Source organism: Ambystoma mexicanum, chromosome 12, assembly GCF_040938575.1.
Source record: "Ambystoma mexicanum isolate Mex_15411 chromosome 12, UKY_AmexF1_1, whole genome shotgun sequence".
NCBI lineage: Eukaryota > Metazoa > Chordata > Amphibia > Caudata > Ambystomatidae > Ambystoma > Ambystoma mexicanum.
The window spans coordinates 1094604976-1094621097 of record NC_090936.1 but is presented as its reverse complement, the minus strand read 5'-3'; the positions used below and the strand labels follow the sequence as shown (position 1 = coordinate 1094621097).

At 46.6% G+C, this 16122-nt stretch overlaps 1 protein-coding gene across 7 annotated transcripts in view; it reads right to left on the bottom strand.

Annotated features, from left to right (window-relative positions):
* The window catches only part of TASOR2 (transcription activation suppressor family member 2), a 1665218-nt gene that overhangs the window by 1369570 nt on the left and 279526 nt on the right, over positions 1-16122 (bottom strand). For all 7 annotated transcript variants that reach the window (XM_069629643.1, XM_069629647.1, XM_069629648.1 and 4 more), the window contains exon 10: positions 9893-9993. In XM_069629643.1, coding sequence (XP_069485744.1) covers positions 9893-9993 — 101 coding nt within the window. The remainder of the gene's footprint in view (positions 1-9892; positions 9994-16122) is intronic.

Sequence of the window (16122 nt, the reverse complement as noted above, 5' to 3'; positions counted from 1 at the left end):
CTTGCCTTGCATATAAAATAAAGTTATATTTTATTATAACATAAAGCGTGTAATAGCTGCTTTGGGCTAAAGTACTGACTGGGTTCATTATACTTCCCTACAGCTCACATCCTCCTCATAAAAAGAGCCTGGCTAGTATGCCATTCTACAAATCCTTTGGGTATTACAGATTTATACTAAGAGTTGGGGACCGGTATACCAAGGGATAGTTGTATAGCGTCTTACCTCCATGTGGACTTTAGGAAAACTCCCCCTAACACCGAGAGTGCCTTCCACTGTGAAGGATTACCCCTTCAGAAGGTTCTCCTTGGACCACCACTGCAGAGACTGAACGAGGGCTGTCGTGACGACCAATTGTTCCACTGTCCGCTTGCCTGGCACTAAGGGCTCGAGAGCCACTCCTACGCAGGAGGCATGCGCAGACGGGCGTGTGGAACCCAATAGCCGCATGGCTTTTTGTACGTTTACTCGACGACTGGATACATAGTGAGGGATCTGGAACAGCATGTTTTGGATCCTCTTCTTGGAGGGAAAGACGAACCAGTCTTCTGTCTGAATTAGTGCTCCTAGAAATTGTTTGATTTACTGGGAACCAGACTGGATTTCTTTTGGTTGATTGAGAACCCCAGATTGAAAAGAATATCTACTGTCTTTTGGGTGTACGAAAAGACACACCTCGTATGAGTCTCCAGTTATGAGTCAGTCGTCGAGGTAAGGGTACACTGGAATGGAGTGCCTGCGTAGGTGAGCTGCCGCCACTGCTAGTACCTTTGTAAACACCCTATGAGCTGAGGCAATGCCAAAGGGGAGTACCTTTAACAGTGTCAATCTTGAACCAGAGGTATATTCTGTGCACTGTCAACATTTAAATATGAAATAATTATGCATCTTTCATATCCAAGGTGGCCATGTAATCCCCCTGTTGTAGCAGTGGGATTACTTCTTGTAGAGTTGTCATCCTGAACTTTTGAGATTCGACATATTTGTTTGCAGGATGCAGATCTAAAACGGGGTGCATGGTTAGATCCCTTTTGGGTACAAGGAAGTATAGTGAATAAATACCCTTGTTTACCTGAAGATTTGGGACACAACGTTGATCGCTCCCTTCTGCAGTAGGATCTGGACTTCTAGCAAGATGAGTAGATGATCTGGCAACAGTGTGTTCTTGGGTGGGTGGTATCGGGTGGTTGCAGGAATTCTATGCAATAACTGCTGCTGACTGTTTTATGGACCCACTGATCCGAGGTGATGCTCTCCCATGTGTGAGTAAAAGATGTTAATCGACCCCCCTACTGGGGAGACATGGGAGGGGACCTATACCACCGAGTCATTTGTCGGCTGGGGAGCCTCTGGCCGCAGAACTTCTCCTCCTGACCCTTCCCCACTGAAATCCCTGCTGTTGGTGTCTACAAACTGCTGGAAGTTCCTGGTCCGGAATACCAAGGAGACCCTCCTGTTCCCTACTTCCCTTGGGAGGAGCAGGAAAAGGATTGCCCGCGAAAAGATCAACAGGTGTTAAAGGCTACCCGTTGGATAAAAGGCTTGGCTGAGATCTGGTTCAGCGTTTCATGCCCTTTTTTTTAGCAGTATCAAGAGCCTCATCTTCCGAATTACCAAAGAGCAGTCTTCCACAGGTTTATGAGAGTAGCCTGCGTCTATGGTTTAAAGCCCGAGTTTTTGATCCATGCATAGTGCATTACAGAGAACCCTTCCTGCCGCCTTAGCTGAATCTAGGGTATTCTTGAGAATGTTCAGTGTCACTGGACGTCCATTAGTCACCACTAGTAACAGTTGTGTACGAGTAAGCTCTGGGACATTTTGTGGGCCTTCTTGACAAGCCCCCATTGAACATCGCTATAGCTTTCCAGGAGCGTTGTATGAGTGCTGAATGCAGCTGAGGTAGAAATCCGTTTACCAAGAGCAAGACGCTTTTTACATTTCTTGTCTGGCGGTGACTCGGTTGAGAACAGTGGTACCCCTGCCCGTTTCCTGATAGTTGTTACAACCAGGGTGTCTGGAACAGCACATCCTTTGATATATAAAGGATCCGCGGGCGCTGAATGGAACATCTACTCAACTCTAGGGTTGACGGCCCAAGTGAGCGAGGATGTAAGTAAAGAGGGGGCAAGGCGTTCCTTCACTAAGTTCAGAAGAGGAATTGCATGATGGGGACTTTTTCTTAAAGGATATCCTCAACGAAATCTGTTTCAGTTAGTGCCTCCTAGGTCACCATCTTGAAATGGCCAGCAGCCTTCTTGTGGAGGGTGTTGAATAACATCCAATCGTCTAAGAGTCCTAGGGCTGAGCTGAGAGACGGGAGGAGCATTCAAGTAAATATTGTCCGGGTCAGGTTCGTGGGCAGGGCTACTGGTGGGCAAAGTATATTGGTCATCAGGAGGAGCCCAGTTCTCTGGCTCATGGGAGATAGGGTCCTGGGAAACTTGATGTGGGTCTGGGACATAATAGAAGTCATCTGGTTCCTCCTGCGCCTCCTGGAAGATATCCACAGGAGTCTCTTGTAGACAGTCTCCAAGCAGGGATGAAAACTGGGGACCGGGAGTGCGGTGCCTTGGGGATTTGGAAGATATACGAGAAGGATCCATAGGCCTATGCCTCTACATAACATCAAACTTGTCTGAAAAGCGGATACATTCAGACATCCTCTCCATACAGGTCTCACATTCCTCACTAGACCACACAGAGGAAGACGGCTCATCAGGGAGAAGAAAGAGTGGAGCTTCTGGAACAGGGCCCTGCTGCAGGCCCCGAGATAGAGGGAAGGAGGTTGGAGAATATCCATCGGGAAAAGGGGAGGCCTTTTTAGGGCCAGAGCTGTTAGAATGGACCTTAGAAAGATTCTTCCGGAGCTTTGGAAGCCTTTTAGAAAGGGGGCGGGGGCCTGTTTTGGGAGGAAGGGGCCTGTTTTTGTGCGTCTTTCGATGCTACCGCACAGAGGGCCGAAGATGTATAGGAGGCGCCTGGGAAAGATGAAGTCTTAAGGCCTTGCGCTTGTCGCGATGGCTGTTGCACAGTGGGCTCTGAATCGTGAGGTTCAGTAGGCCACGTCGAACTTTGACAGACCTGCGGAGGTCGATGCCTTCTTCGAGTAATCCATGGAGTGTAGCTTAGAGGTTGTGTGCTCATGTTTAAGGGTATGGTGTGTGGTTGTGTGTCCCTGTCACCGGGAACTCCAGATCGTACTGCCGGTGGCATGCCCATCGGGGGACGGACACCCAGGAATCAGTGGACTCAGCAGTTAAGTCTACGGCTTCCAAATCGGAGCTACAGCTGCCAATGGACTCATCGTCCGAGGCGACAGCGGGAGAGTGATGCTCAGCCTGCATAGTGTAGGCCACCCACTGTCTTTCAGGGTCTTAGGCAGAAGCTTACAGGCCTTGCAACGCTGCACGTCATGGTCACGAGGGAGGCACCTATTGTACTCTTTGTTCAGGTCCTTGTTCGGGAGAATTTTCAGAAATGTGCTAATTTCCTCCACCTTAGAGACCCCCAGCAACTTTGCTGGAGTTGGAGGACTTGATTGTTTTAACCTGGTGAGTTAAAGACTCTTTTTCCTACTCTGTCATGTATTTTAATGGGATTTCTGAGCTTTGGGTTTCCTTTGGTTATGGAGCCTGACAAACTCCATAAGGATCATCTTTTACATTGTGTCACACAGCACCGACAGTGCATTGGCACAGGGACGCCTTTCTGATTTCCCAAAGGTTTAAATACCTTCTCTGGGATAAACTACTGTTTCCCAGAGCAGTAAAGTGAAATGGACTTTACTTACCTTTGTAACTTTCTAAACCCAGAATACACTATCTTACAATAGGGTGCTGGAGTGGTTACCTAGTATCCCCTTTGTCTAGCTTCTCTTATAACATTTTTTATGTTACCCTTTCCTCACTGAATGGCTGGTAGCAGTGGTTTTATTTTAAATAACGTGGTGTGCATTTACCGTGGGCTGCGTTTGCAGCAGTAAAGCACCCATGGGTGCCATTTTTGTCAAAATGGCCATGGTCGTCTTTTTTCGCCATTTCTTTGTGGAAAGGTTCTTCTTGAGATTTACTCTGCACGCCAAACCAGGTTTGGTCCCTTTCTTCCCTTTGCCTTTGGCGGGATTCACGAGTGAAGCCCACCTCTGGCACCAGGGTGTCTGGGATGGGCAGGAAGTGAGGGAGGTGCTCGAAACCCCCTGTGCTTACTCTCCTAGGAGACCCAAATGCAGTCTGTAGTGATCGGCCGGCTGACTCTCCGGCAAGGACAGCCACCCTGATGGGTGACTGACAGCTAGGTTGGAATTAATGGGAGAGAACTGAATAAAATTCAAGGCTTTTGGCTGGGAAGGCAGAGTCGACCACTGGACGAAGGAACCGAAGAAGAACTTGAAGAGGACGCCTGCTGCAACTCCCGTTGAAGCCCTGCGGCTGTGCTGAAACTCCAAATTCGTATCGACGGAGAAGCCCCTGCAAGGACGACTTCTCACCTTGAGCTGGTGGGACCAAATCAACAGCAAATAAACAATCTGGACAGTCTCTCGGAGCTGGTTGCTTTTCCACAGAGTTGCTGCTGGAAACCGAATAGCCAGGGAGAGGAACACCAGATTGTGTGTGTTGCTTTTTAGTTGGCCAAGAGCTCCAGGAAGCAGGACTGACCGAGCATGAATCCCCTCAACAGAGTGCAGAACCCCAGAAGCAAGGAAATTCCATCTTGACAGCCAGGAACCGCAGTGCTGCTATTTGCGGTAGTCGCAAGGAGCTGAACACTGAAGTGCCACTTGTTGGAAAGATTGCCGTTTGCGAGCGGTGACCGCCCCATTGTAGTGCAGGAGTCCCCAGAAGTCCTCCCTCTTGTCCCCACGACTGAGGCCCAGGAACAGTGATATCTGCACAGCTACACAGGAACCAAAGTCATCTGCTGCACTTTTTCTTCAATACAAAGGTACCGTAAAGTCTGAGAACTTACCTCTTGTTGTAGAGTTGCTTGCATCTTCTACTACTCAAAAAGTCTAAACAGCTTGTGGCCCTACATTGATTCTTCTTTTCTTCAAACACTTGTAAAACATTGTGCAAAGACTTTTCCTACTTACCTACAGGAAGTGTTTCAGCCTATATAAGACTTTTGCCCATTGACTTTGGCTTAACCTGTTTTAACTGAATGACTTTGCTTAGTGGATCTAAAAGTATTTGCCTGCTTGAGAATATTTGTGATTTCTTGTTTGTTCTAATAGCCTTTTTCTTTAACCAATTTCTAAAAGTATTCTAAATGCAACAGTAAGATTAATGTCCCCAGAACCCTAGCTATTGAAGTCACCAGAGGGTGTAAGTTGTGACTGTGGGCCATCCCAAAAGGGTCTTCACTGATTTTAGAATATTAAGAGTGTTTTGAAGTGTATTTGAGTGTTACTTTTATGTTGCTCCCTTCTGAAGAAGGCTTACTCTAACTGACTGATAAATAAATTAATTATTGTTTATTCAATTCAAGAAACCTTGTATGCAAGTGTTTATTTGAATTCTTGTCACTGTGAATCTCTGTGTAACTCCCCTACAGCTCACATTGACCCCTCTTGAGATAAGCCTGGCTGCTCAGCCACACTACCAACCTGTGTAGTACAGACTTCTACCAAAGGTTGGGTTTCCTATTACCTGTAGTCAGGGTTGACAAGGTGCTTACAATCGTGCCCAACAGTCCTCCCCAGGGAACTTGCCGTTAAACGACGGACAAAATGTAAAAGGTGTTCACTCCATATAAGACGTAAAAGTCAGCCAGATGGAAGAAAAGAGGAGGAGGGGCAAAGAACAGGCTTTTTCAAGATTAAGTCAGTAGAATATGTCTCCACTCTCCCTACTGTGAGGACTGAGGGCCAAGGCCGAGAAGAAACAGCTACTAAGTTGCCAGAGATGAAGAATCAGTGAATCAGGAGCAGTCATCGAAGTTGCCTGGTGGTGAACGCGCCAATAGTAGAGCAAAATAAACTCAGTAGCTGAGCTCTGCATTAAACGACTGACCAGAAAGGAGGAAAAAAACAATCCGAGGCATTTTGGGTATGCTACACGTAGGCAGTGTTACAGTCATGCCCATGTTGACGTCCTTTTTCGATCTTAAAAAAAAAGCAACATTTGTTTTCTTCATACAAAGGTACTGTGCCAATCCGATTGAGAGAACGCCACTCTTGCGGTGAAAGTTTGTGAAACATTCCCAACTTGCAGGTCTAATCAGCTTGTGGCCCCACAAATGATTCTTTTTCGACCTAAACTACATCTGAGAACTTTTGCAAAGACTTTACCGTTTGATACCAGAACTGCTCTTTCCTATCCAGAACACTAGCCCATTGACTTTGGCCTCGCCCATTGACTTGAATTGAACTATTCTGGTGAACTGAAACTATTTGCACTGCCAAGAAAGTATATGTAATCTATTCTACTTACTTTTGTCCTTTCTTCTCACTGCCAAGTAACTGAACTGCCATATGGCTCCTTTTTCAGGGGAGCTCAAACTGTCTCAAAAACTTAGTTTTGTAATGAAGTGTATTGGTCTATAATATTAAGTTGTCTTCTAGTGAAATGTTTTATAAATGATTGTGTAATAAATTAATAAGTGTTTTACCAAGAAACCTTGAGTATAAGTGTCTACTTGAACCACTGTGATTGAAGGTTCTATGTGTAACTACTTGTACTGCTCACATTCACTCTTGAGATAAGCCTGGCTGCTCAGCTCGCTACCAACAAACTGTGTGGTACAGACTTATACCAAAGGTTGGTCTTACTTACACCTGTAGTCCTAATTGTGTGTGGTGGTCCCTGAGGGTACTGCATGCAATTCTGCCTAAAACTAGTGACCTAAGTTGGCCGCGCCACGAGAGTTCTCGCTTGTTCTTTGGCCATTTTGTTCTTGGGCCTTCTTCCTGCCTTCTCAGGTCAGGAATTCCCTTTCATGGTCATGCATTTGCCTGGTAAAGGTGCTGTTTTCGTGGGTGAGTGCATTCAATGTGTGTGTGTGTGTTTATGGGCCCAGGAAGAGGGCTGGGACGTTCTGGTCCCAATCCATAAACTGGTGCCAGTGAGTCTGATATGCATGAGACAGCCCCACAGTGGTCTCTGATTGGACCTCTGCTGGTGTGCATGAGTGGTGCAAATCCTTGCTATTGGAGGGCTGAGTTTGATCACTCACCTGAATTTAGGATACAAAGGAGTCCAGCAGCCATTCCAGCAGATCAGAAGAGGGGCCAACTATCCTGTGCAGACGGAAGACCCGAGGACGAATCCAGAAGAGGCCTGGCGACCATTCTTGCTGCTGTTCCGGTGAAGCCCTGCTGGACTACCTGATCTCAGAAGACCCTTGCTGGTGCTTCGACCCTTTGGATTCTTGGGACCAACCAGTCTCGAACCCTTCTCAAGAGCCTGGAGTCTTCAGGAGTGTCCCTGGACCACCAAGTGGACTAACCAGCTCTGTTTTGGGCTACAGTTCCAGAAGCGTCGACCGTTATGCGTTTTTGCCCAGAACTTCGGTAGTCGTCAGCTAGGCCTAGGAATCCTGTTTGGTAGGACTTCCTTTGTTTCCAACTGGAGAGAACTGCTGTTGCCCGTGTGCAGTGACTATCGCTGGAACCGTTGATCCAGAGTCTGGTAGAGTGTCCTGAAGGGTCCTGCATCGGTACCTGCTGCATTTCTTTGCTGGAAAGGGTTGCACCCAGCTCCTACACCCCACCGGAATCTTCCTTGCACCCGCTGCTCTTAGGCATCTTCTACTGGATCCAACGGTCGGAAAACCTACCTCCAGTGACTCCCATTCGACCTGTCAAGTCCTTTGGGAAAATCGGAGTCTGGATAGTGAGTAGTCGTAATACCTACAGGTGCCCATATCGCCTTCATTGTAAAGTTTGTGAAGATCTTTGATTCGTATTCCATTTTTAAAGTTTATTTAAAAAGCTGTTCTAAAAGATAATTAACTGTAAACGTCCTGACATCTTCTGGAACCTTGTTCCTTCCGACAGGAACATTTCTTAACTTTGTCCCCTCTCCTGAAGGAACGTTGTGAACTTTTGGGCACAAGGCCCCATTCAACTTAGGGTTGGACTGATAAAATGAGGGCTCCTATTCCTGTGAAGTGGTTATCTAATTGCTTAACTGCTTACCTTCCTTTCTGTGTATAGGAGAATTGTATGCATTGTTATAACCAAAGGTGACTGTATATATGTTTTATATTTAGAGTGTTGTGTGACATTATTACCGCTTGATTCATTTTTCTAGTGCGTTTTTGGGTCTATCTATAATAAATATAGCATTTTTTAAATTTAATCTCTAAGTAGAATCATTGTGTATTTCATTGTTGGACTCATTGTGGACCCCTGATCCCTCTCACTTTCCCTCAGACTTAGCCTTGACCACTCTCCACGCTTACCTTAGCTTGATTGGTTTGGCTAAACTCCCAGAGTCCCCTGTTCACTAAGAAGGGTGATCTCCTGAAATCTGTTCACCAGGCTAGATTTGCGAAATCCATCTTAATGTACGTTTGCGTTTTACAGTATTGGTGTGAAAATATTTGACTAGAGGTTTTACTGTCTTAGTGTGTATTTTAAAGGCATAATAAACTATTGTTTATTTGTATACTTGCCAGACTAAATAGAATTATTGGTGTTACTCTATGTGGTCACATTGTAGCCCTAGACCACTTTCATCCTTCCTGAGACTAAACATTGCTGCTTTTATACTTCCTACGATTGGGGTTTGGCTAAACTCCGTGTCTTCCCTGTTCACCATAAGAGGGTGGCCTTCCAAAATCGCCTCCCGCCTGCAGGCTGATTTTGTAATTTTTTCGTAACAATCACTCAAACTCTCATACAACCAACATAACTTAGAAATGACCCCACCCTCCACAGGAGGAGAGAACGGGACACTGTTGCTGTAATAACATGTGCTACACAGAGGGATTGAGTGCTCTTGGAGCTTGTGTAGTTTTCAGATTGTTGGTGGTGGAGGGTGGGGTAAAATTACCTGGCTGCAGTTGGAATTCAAAATAAACGATCTCCCAGGAAGATTACGCCACACCATCATTAAATGCTTCCGAATCTATGTGATCACTGTGCCGCCCTAACGCACCAACGAAAATGACGGCCTAGCACAGTGATCAAATATGTCACTTTACCCACCTACCCCACCCCGCATATCCATACCCGTTCCCCCAACCCACTTACCTTCACAGCGGCACACTTTGGTGTGCGTCGCCAACTCCCTGCTAGCCCTGGGGCAAAGGTGCCTCCTGACGCTGCAGGTGTTTTTTTTTTGTTATTTTATTTTAACTTTGTCTCCCGCTTACCAAAATGGTAAACTGGGGACACCCCCGCAAACCCCGACCCGCGTTACTGCCCCCAAGTAGCCTGCCACTCCACTCTGCTTGGGTGCAGAAATGGTAGTCTGTATTTTGGGGGCCCCAAAGTCGCAGTGACTGCAGGGGAGCACAAATGAGGGTGACATTATGGTAAATTACCAATGTTTCCTAAAGAAATCTCAAGGCCAACACCACTCTGGCCACTGTCTTTTTCCTTGAAACACTGGGGAAGGAGAAGGGCTAAATCCAAGGCTTCCTTTACATAGAGAATCCAACATGAGCAATCTTAAATATTTTCCACAATCCTTGTGGTCATATTACACCAGAGGTCTGAAATGTTCACTGCCCAACACCTTATTGGTAGACCCCAATCAGATTGCTAGTTAGTGGTTTACACATACATCTTTTCAATACAGCCTGTCCTACCCAATATCTATTTGAAGGTCTACTTGTTTCAAGGTGTTATTAGGCATACAATCAGAATAATGTTTGTGAATAACAACAATGTTAAAATAAATTAAGGAATACCTCAAACAAATTAGATAGTAAAGTATATGCACTCTACCTTCTGTGTCTGTGTAATTGCACTTATCAAAGATGTCTTCAGGAAGCTTTCTCTTCAGATCACATATCTTCATTGCATCTTTGACTTCCAGTTTATCTGATCTATAAAAACCAATATCATTATGGGTATGAGAAATAATACAAAGTATGAATTGTACACAGATCCCTAAACTCTCAGCCCACATGAACCCTTGAAATATCCACCATGCTCTGAAAAGACCCATACACATTTCAGACACCTCCAAGCCCACAAATCCACAAAAACATGCATCCCTCCCACCCAACAGTCACACACAGGCTTTAATCATCACGTTTAAAACTCCATTCTAAGCAAAAACCAAGCCACTCCCACTCAGAGTAGGACAGGGACACAAGTGTAAAGATGAGGTGTCCGAGGAAGGAAATCTACAGCCTACAAACTGTGAATCAATGAACGCAACAAACAGCAACCGGCCACAAAAGACGAGCATTGGCAAAGCCAAGAGTAGGCATGGGATAGACATTAGCCAGCCACTGCCATAATGGTAATACCTGGTCGTAGGATGGCAACAGATGGAAATGGTGCAACTACCTCCGGGTGCATTACAGCAGTTCCTGGCAAACATCGAATGGCCCTACAGAAGCAAAAACGTGTGCGCTTGCCATAGTTTGTTTTTATCAGGGCAGCACATATTTCTAAGTGGCTGAAGGCAAACCTTGTTAGGACACATTATTACAGCTGTAGCGCATTTACAGCCATCATTAACTGCTTTAAAAAAGGCACCGACAAGCCTTAGTCAGAAAAAGGTATAAAGTGACTGCTTGAAAGAGCTAGCTCAAAGAGATCCATGGGTGGGGTGTATTTTAGGCTGGGAGGGGGGTGATAGTATGTGGGAATAGCTACATAGATAGCATGCCTACAGCCAATTGGTGAGTAAATAATAAAATTACACCCACAAGCTGTGTCCCTTCTCATATCTCATTTACATCTCATCTGTTCATCTCATCTGTAGACCAATGTAATAGTTTAGGCTTATAGATGGTGCTTAAATGCAGCAAAAGTAAGACCTAACAAGCCAGATGGAATGGGAGAAAACCAGTAAATGGAGTCACTGTCAAATATGGCATATAGCGCAAGTTCCATTTCTCATCAGTCATTGAAATACTAACAAGACTTCAGGTAAGCAGGTGTTGGGTATGAATTGATGTAGTCACACTGTGAGACTACACAACATGTATCTGCTTGGTATTAGGTAACCCATCTTTTGGTATAGGTCTGTACTATACAGGCTGGTAGTTTGACTGAGCAGCCAGGCCGTGGATAATGTGAGCTGTACAAATGAAATCCGTAAACACAAGTACCCAAGTAAATGTACACTCAAGGTTTCAGTTATAACCAGTTACTTATTTAATTAACATCAATTTTTAAACAAGCGTTCTTTAAAAAGGCAATTCATGTAACCATGTAGATACACTTTAAAATTCCTTTTCAGAATCAGAACAAGTTGGTGGATAATCTTTGCATATGCTTCTTAGACAATTCCTACACCCTGAGGTGACTTCAATCACAAGGACAGTAAACATTTATATATCGCACTTGTTCTACTTTGCATATTCTGAGGTTGCAGAAAGGAAAGGTGTTAAGGAAGGAAAAGGTTAATCAAGTTCTAAGTATGTGTGAGGACACTAAAAACTTCCAATGAAAGTTGGAACACGCCTTTCCCAGCAGTAACAGTTTAAAACAAGTTACCCCCTATGAGGGACAAACAATATCAAAGTCAATGGGCTAGAAGAAACTGCAGGGAGCCAGGACAGCCAAAGTCAATTGGAACAAAGTCTATGGAGATGAGGCACTTAGATAAATGTCCTGCACAAAGTTAGAGAGTTTGTAGAAAAATCACTTGTAGGGTCACAAGCTGTTAAGCCTGTGAGAAACAGAGTTTGAATCAAATCTTAAAGTAAGCCACTGGAATTCCCAACTGAGAAGCGCACAGCTAAAAAACAATGAGGTAAGTAACCAAAGTCTAAACAGTACCGCTGGTTTGGAGAAGAGTGGTCCAGCTGGATTCTGTCTTGCTACAGCGGTGCAGACCCTGTGTTCCCGAGCCTCAGTAGTGGGGACAAGAGGGGGGACGACTGGAGGGCTCCTGCGGCAGGACTTGGGAGGTCGTCGGCAGCTATGGGCGGTTTTCGGTTCAGCTGCATTTCACAGTTTCCACGTTGGGTAAACAGCACTGTCGCGGATCTCGGATACCAGTTGGGCTTCCTTCACTCCTTGGGTCCTGCACTCTGGTGAGGGGACTCTAGCGCTGGTCGTCCTGCTTCTGGAGGGTTCCTTGGGAGACTCCTGGAGCTTCTAGCTGGATTTCAGACGTTTCACTAGACTACGGATTACTCGACCCCTGGCATTCGGTTCCTGCAGCAATGAAGTACAGCCAGTCGGGGAAGATGGTCCAGTGGAGTGTGTCTCCGGGGTGAAAAAGGAGTTTTAGCACAGCAGCAGGGCTTCACCGGGCAATTCAAAGGTCCGGAGGATACAGCAAGCTTCGTTCATGGTTTCTCCGTTGGGTATTTCTCCCAGTGGTCAACTCTGCCTCTAGTCCCAAAACCCTTGCCTTTTAAGCAGGTTTCTCCCATTCATGCACAGCCTAGACTGTCAATCACACAGCAGGATGGCTGTCCGGAAAGGACAGCCAGACAGCCAATCAGGACTGGTTGCATTCAGGCATTCCTAGAGACAAAGGACAGGAGAGTTTCGGGACCCTCCCTCACATCCTGTCTTTCCAGACACACTGGAGCCAGAGGCGAGCGTCATGGCTGAAGCCCGCCAAAGGCAAGACAATCAAAGGGCTCAAATCTGATTTGAGGCACAGAGTAAAATGCAAGAAAGACAGAGGTCAGTGGCCATTTTGACAAAACGGTCACCCTTGGGTGCTGTACTGCAGCTGAGGGTTCAGCCTGCGGTAGAAAATCACAATGGTAGGAAAATTAAACCATTGCCACCAGCCATTTAAAGCTGGGAGGCTGACATTAAAAATGTTACATGAGAATGTAGGATAAAGGGCTACTAGGTAACCCCCAGCACTCCACATAAAATAGTGTGTGCTGGACCTACAAAGAGTAAAGGTAAGTAAAGTCAATTTCACTTTACTATTCTTGGGAACTGCAGTTCACACAAGAAAAGGTATTTACACCTTCTGATAAATCGAAAGGGATTTCTCTGTGACGCTGCACTGAAGGTGCTGTGTTTCACCATACAAAAAGCAGATGCCTATGGAGTTTGTCAGACTCCAAAAACATTAGAAACATATAATCCAAATGAGGTAAAAACACACGAGTGAGAAAAAAAAGGTCTCACTCACTCCAGAGTTAAAATTAAAAAGTCCTAAAGTCCAGCAAAATAGCCGGGGGTCTCTAAGGTTGAAGGGAATTATCACAGAAATGGGAATTCTCCATAACAGCAGGGCACATAAAAGATGGGGCAGCAAGGGGGGGGGGGGGGATGGTCAGGGGGGGAGCGCTGATCAGAGTGCTCTGCAGCCTGCAATATCCTGAATAAAAAATCCTGCGGTCTGCCTCTACAAACTGGCACCTTTTCCCCAGATACAACCAGCAAAGACCTGGGAGCATAGCTGGGCCGACTTTCAGCTGGTAACACAGCCCCGTTTGGTCAGAATCAGCCCCCGATCCAGTGGCGGGCTGCGCCAACGGTTGTGAGGCCGCGCGCCGCTCCGCGCTGGAACCGGGACCCAAAGAGACCTCAGCTGCGGGTGGCGAGCCAATTCCCCTGCGGCCCCTTAATCCGGAACACATCAGAGGCTGTGGCGTGCCGCAGTCCCCGGAGCCGCAGTGTTTTTACATTGGGTTGAAGCGGGCACCGTGGAGGCGCGGGAGCAGTGGTGAGGCTCCCCGTGCAAGCCAGCTCCCGGGAGGCCCGCGCACAGATCGGGTGGTCTTCAGAGCAGCATCTATCCCCCCAACAATGACCTTACATCTACGGCTGGCTGAACAACGGGGCATGCCTGGAACGGCCTGAAGGTACGTGCTGGTACTGGCCCCCAATAACACGCACGCCTTCTTGCAGACGACGACCGCGCCTGCACAGGGCCCGGACTGGTTCCGCCTTCCATCTCGGACGCTTTTCACCATTGCACTGCTAAGCATGCCCTAATATGCACACATCCCCTGACCCGGACTAATATACTTCTTGTGGAAACACCAATTGGTTCCTGCGTATTTCAGAAGTAATATTCAGTTTGCCTCACAGGTCTACAAATGATACGCTGATTTGGGCCACTGCACTGTACTAGAGGATCACATACGCCCTGTTTGTTCAACTATATAGATACACCTCCTGTGAGGAAGAAGGACCAACAAACTCTACATCTGATGCTCCTATAGCGCGGTGCTATACATACAACATACAGCCGCTCCAAACCATCGTAGCACCACGAAAGCCCAACAGCAGCGCAGCTACTCACCTGACACAGGGGCGGTGCCGCACACCCAGATTGAATAGCCCCATGATGGGCAGAGGTTCCAAAAACAAAAAGAAAAGACCCATGGATGCATTTACCTCTGCTTCGACGCCGGATCCAACTCACCCGCAATCCCCAGCGACCTCCTCGCCAGATCCACCAGAGCAAAGCATGGCCTCCTACATGGCGGCGATGGAGAAGGGGTTTGCAGCTATAAACAACAAGCTGGACGACATAGGCGAGAACATCGCTTCCATACATTCGGATATACGAAAGGTCAACGCCAGAGTCTCGCAGGCAGAAGGGAGGATGAGCGCCCTAGAAGATGCATCCACCTCACACAGCAGGGGTCCGGAAGGACATCCAAAAGGACATCAAAACCCTGAAGGCAAAATGCGAGGATTTAGAATCACGGTCACGGCGTAATAATATACGCGTGGTCGGAGTAGCTGAATCGAAACTCAACATGCCCATGGAATACTTCCTTGAAGAACGTCTCCGCACACAGTTCCCCGATAACCAGTTCTCCAGCCAGTTCCTGGTCGAAAGGGCGCACAGGGCGCTGGCCCCTCCCTCAAAGCCGGGGGTCCCTCCTCGGACTATCACAGCACGCTTATTAAATTATAGAGACCGAGACTTGATCTTGAAACTGGTGCGTGAGAAAGCCCTGCTGCTGTACGACTCTACGCGTGTGCACATATACCCGGATTTCTCGACAACAGTATAAGCTGCCAGACGCACCTTTGATGGTGTAAAAAAGATGTTGCGAGAAAAGAAAATTGTCTATGCCATGATGTATCCGGCGAAACTCTGCATCCAACATGGTGGCAGATCCCACTTTTTCGAAACTCCAGACGAAGCTACGGTGTATGTGGAATCGAACATTCCTAAAACGGCTGACGACAGCTAAACGCCACTCGGCATGATACAGAGCTAGACTCCCACACGGTCCGTCACACATACTCCAAGGGGAGAGGTGCGCCAAGGAGGAGACGATTATTGCAGTACTGCATGTAAGCAGTAAACTCAATTGGTAGCAGTCTGTACCACCCAGATTTACCTGGTAGCAGTGGCTGAGCAGTCAGACTTCTCTCAAGAAGAGTAAGGCAATATACAGAGGATACACAATCGGGCCAAAAACACAGTAGAACAAGCAAACACTGACCAGAGCTTTGTATCAAAAGTATATAATTATTTATTTAACACACTTTAGGAAATACACTAGCACTATTAATCAAAAGCAAGTTCCAACACAATCAGAAATGTATTTACACCTCCCTTAGCAATTACTAGACAAGTCTAAGTTAAAACACCACTTTTTGTCAAAACAGAGGTGAGCGAGTAACTCAGATGGCACTCCAATATTTAGGTTAAAGGGAGACAAAAAGACAGGTCATAAAAATAAAACAGTTCCCAACACTTTTAAGAGACAAAATCAAGTTACTGAAGGCAGGGTATACTGTAGAGCCAAAGTTCATAGGCCACGCCCACTTTGAATGGAGCAAGGCGAAATGTGCCCAAGATCACACGGTTTAGCAATGCATTCAAGTCTTTGTAGAAATGTTCAAAAGAGGTTGGGGTGGTTCAAAAGATAAAGTTAGAAGGTCTGGGGGCCAACCCAGTTGAAAAGCCGAGGATTTAAGGGTCACCTTGGGCAAACCGAAGAAAGGGAGGCCAGGTAGAACACAGTACCTTAAAGAGTGAGGAAGCTCCAGCGGTGGCAGTTGTTCTGGCAGCGGGTGCAGTTCGTGGTTTCGACCAGGGGAAGAGAGGA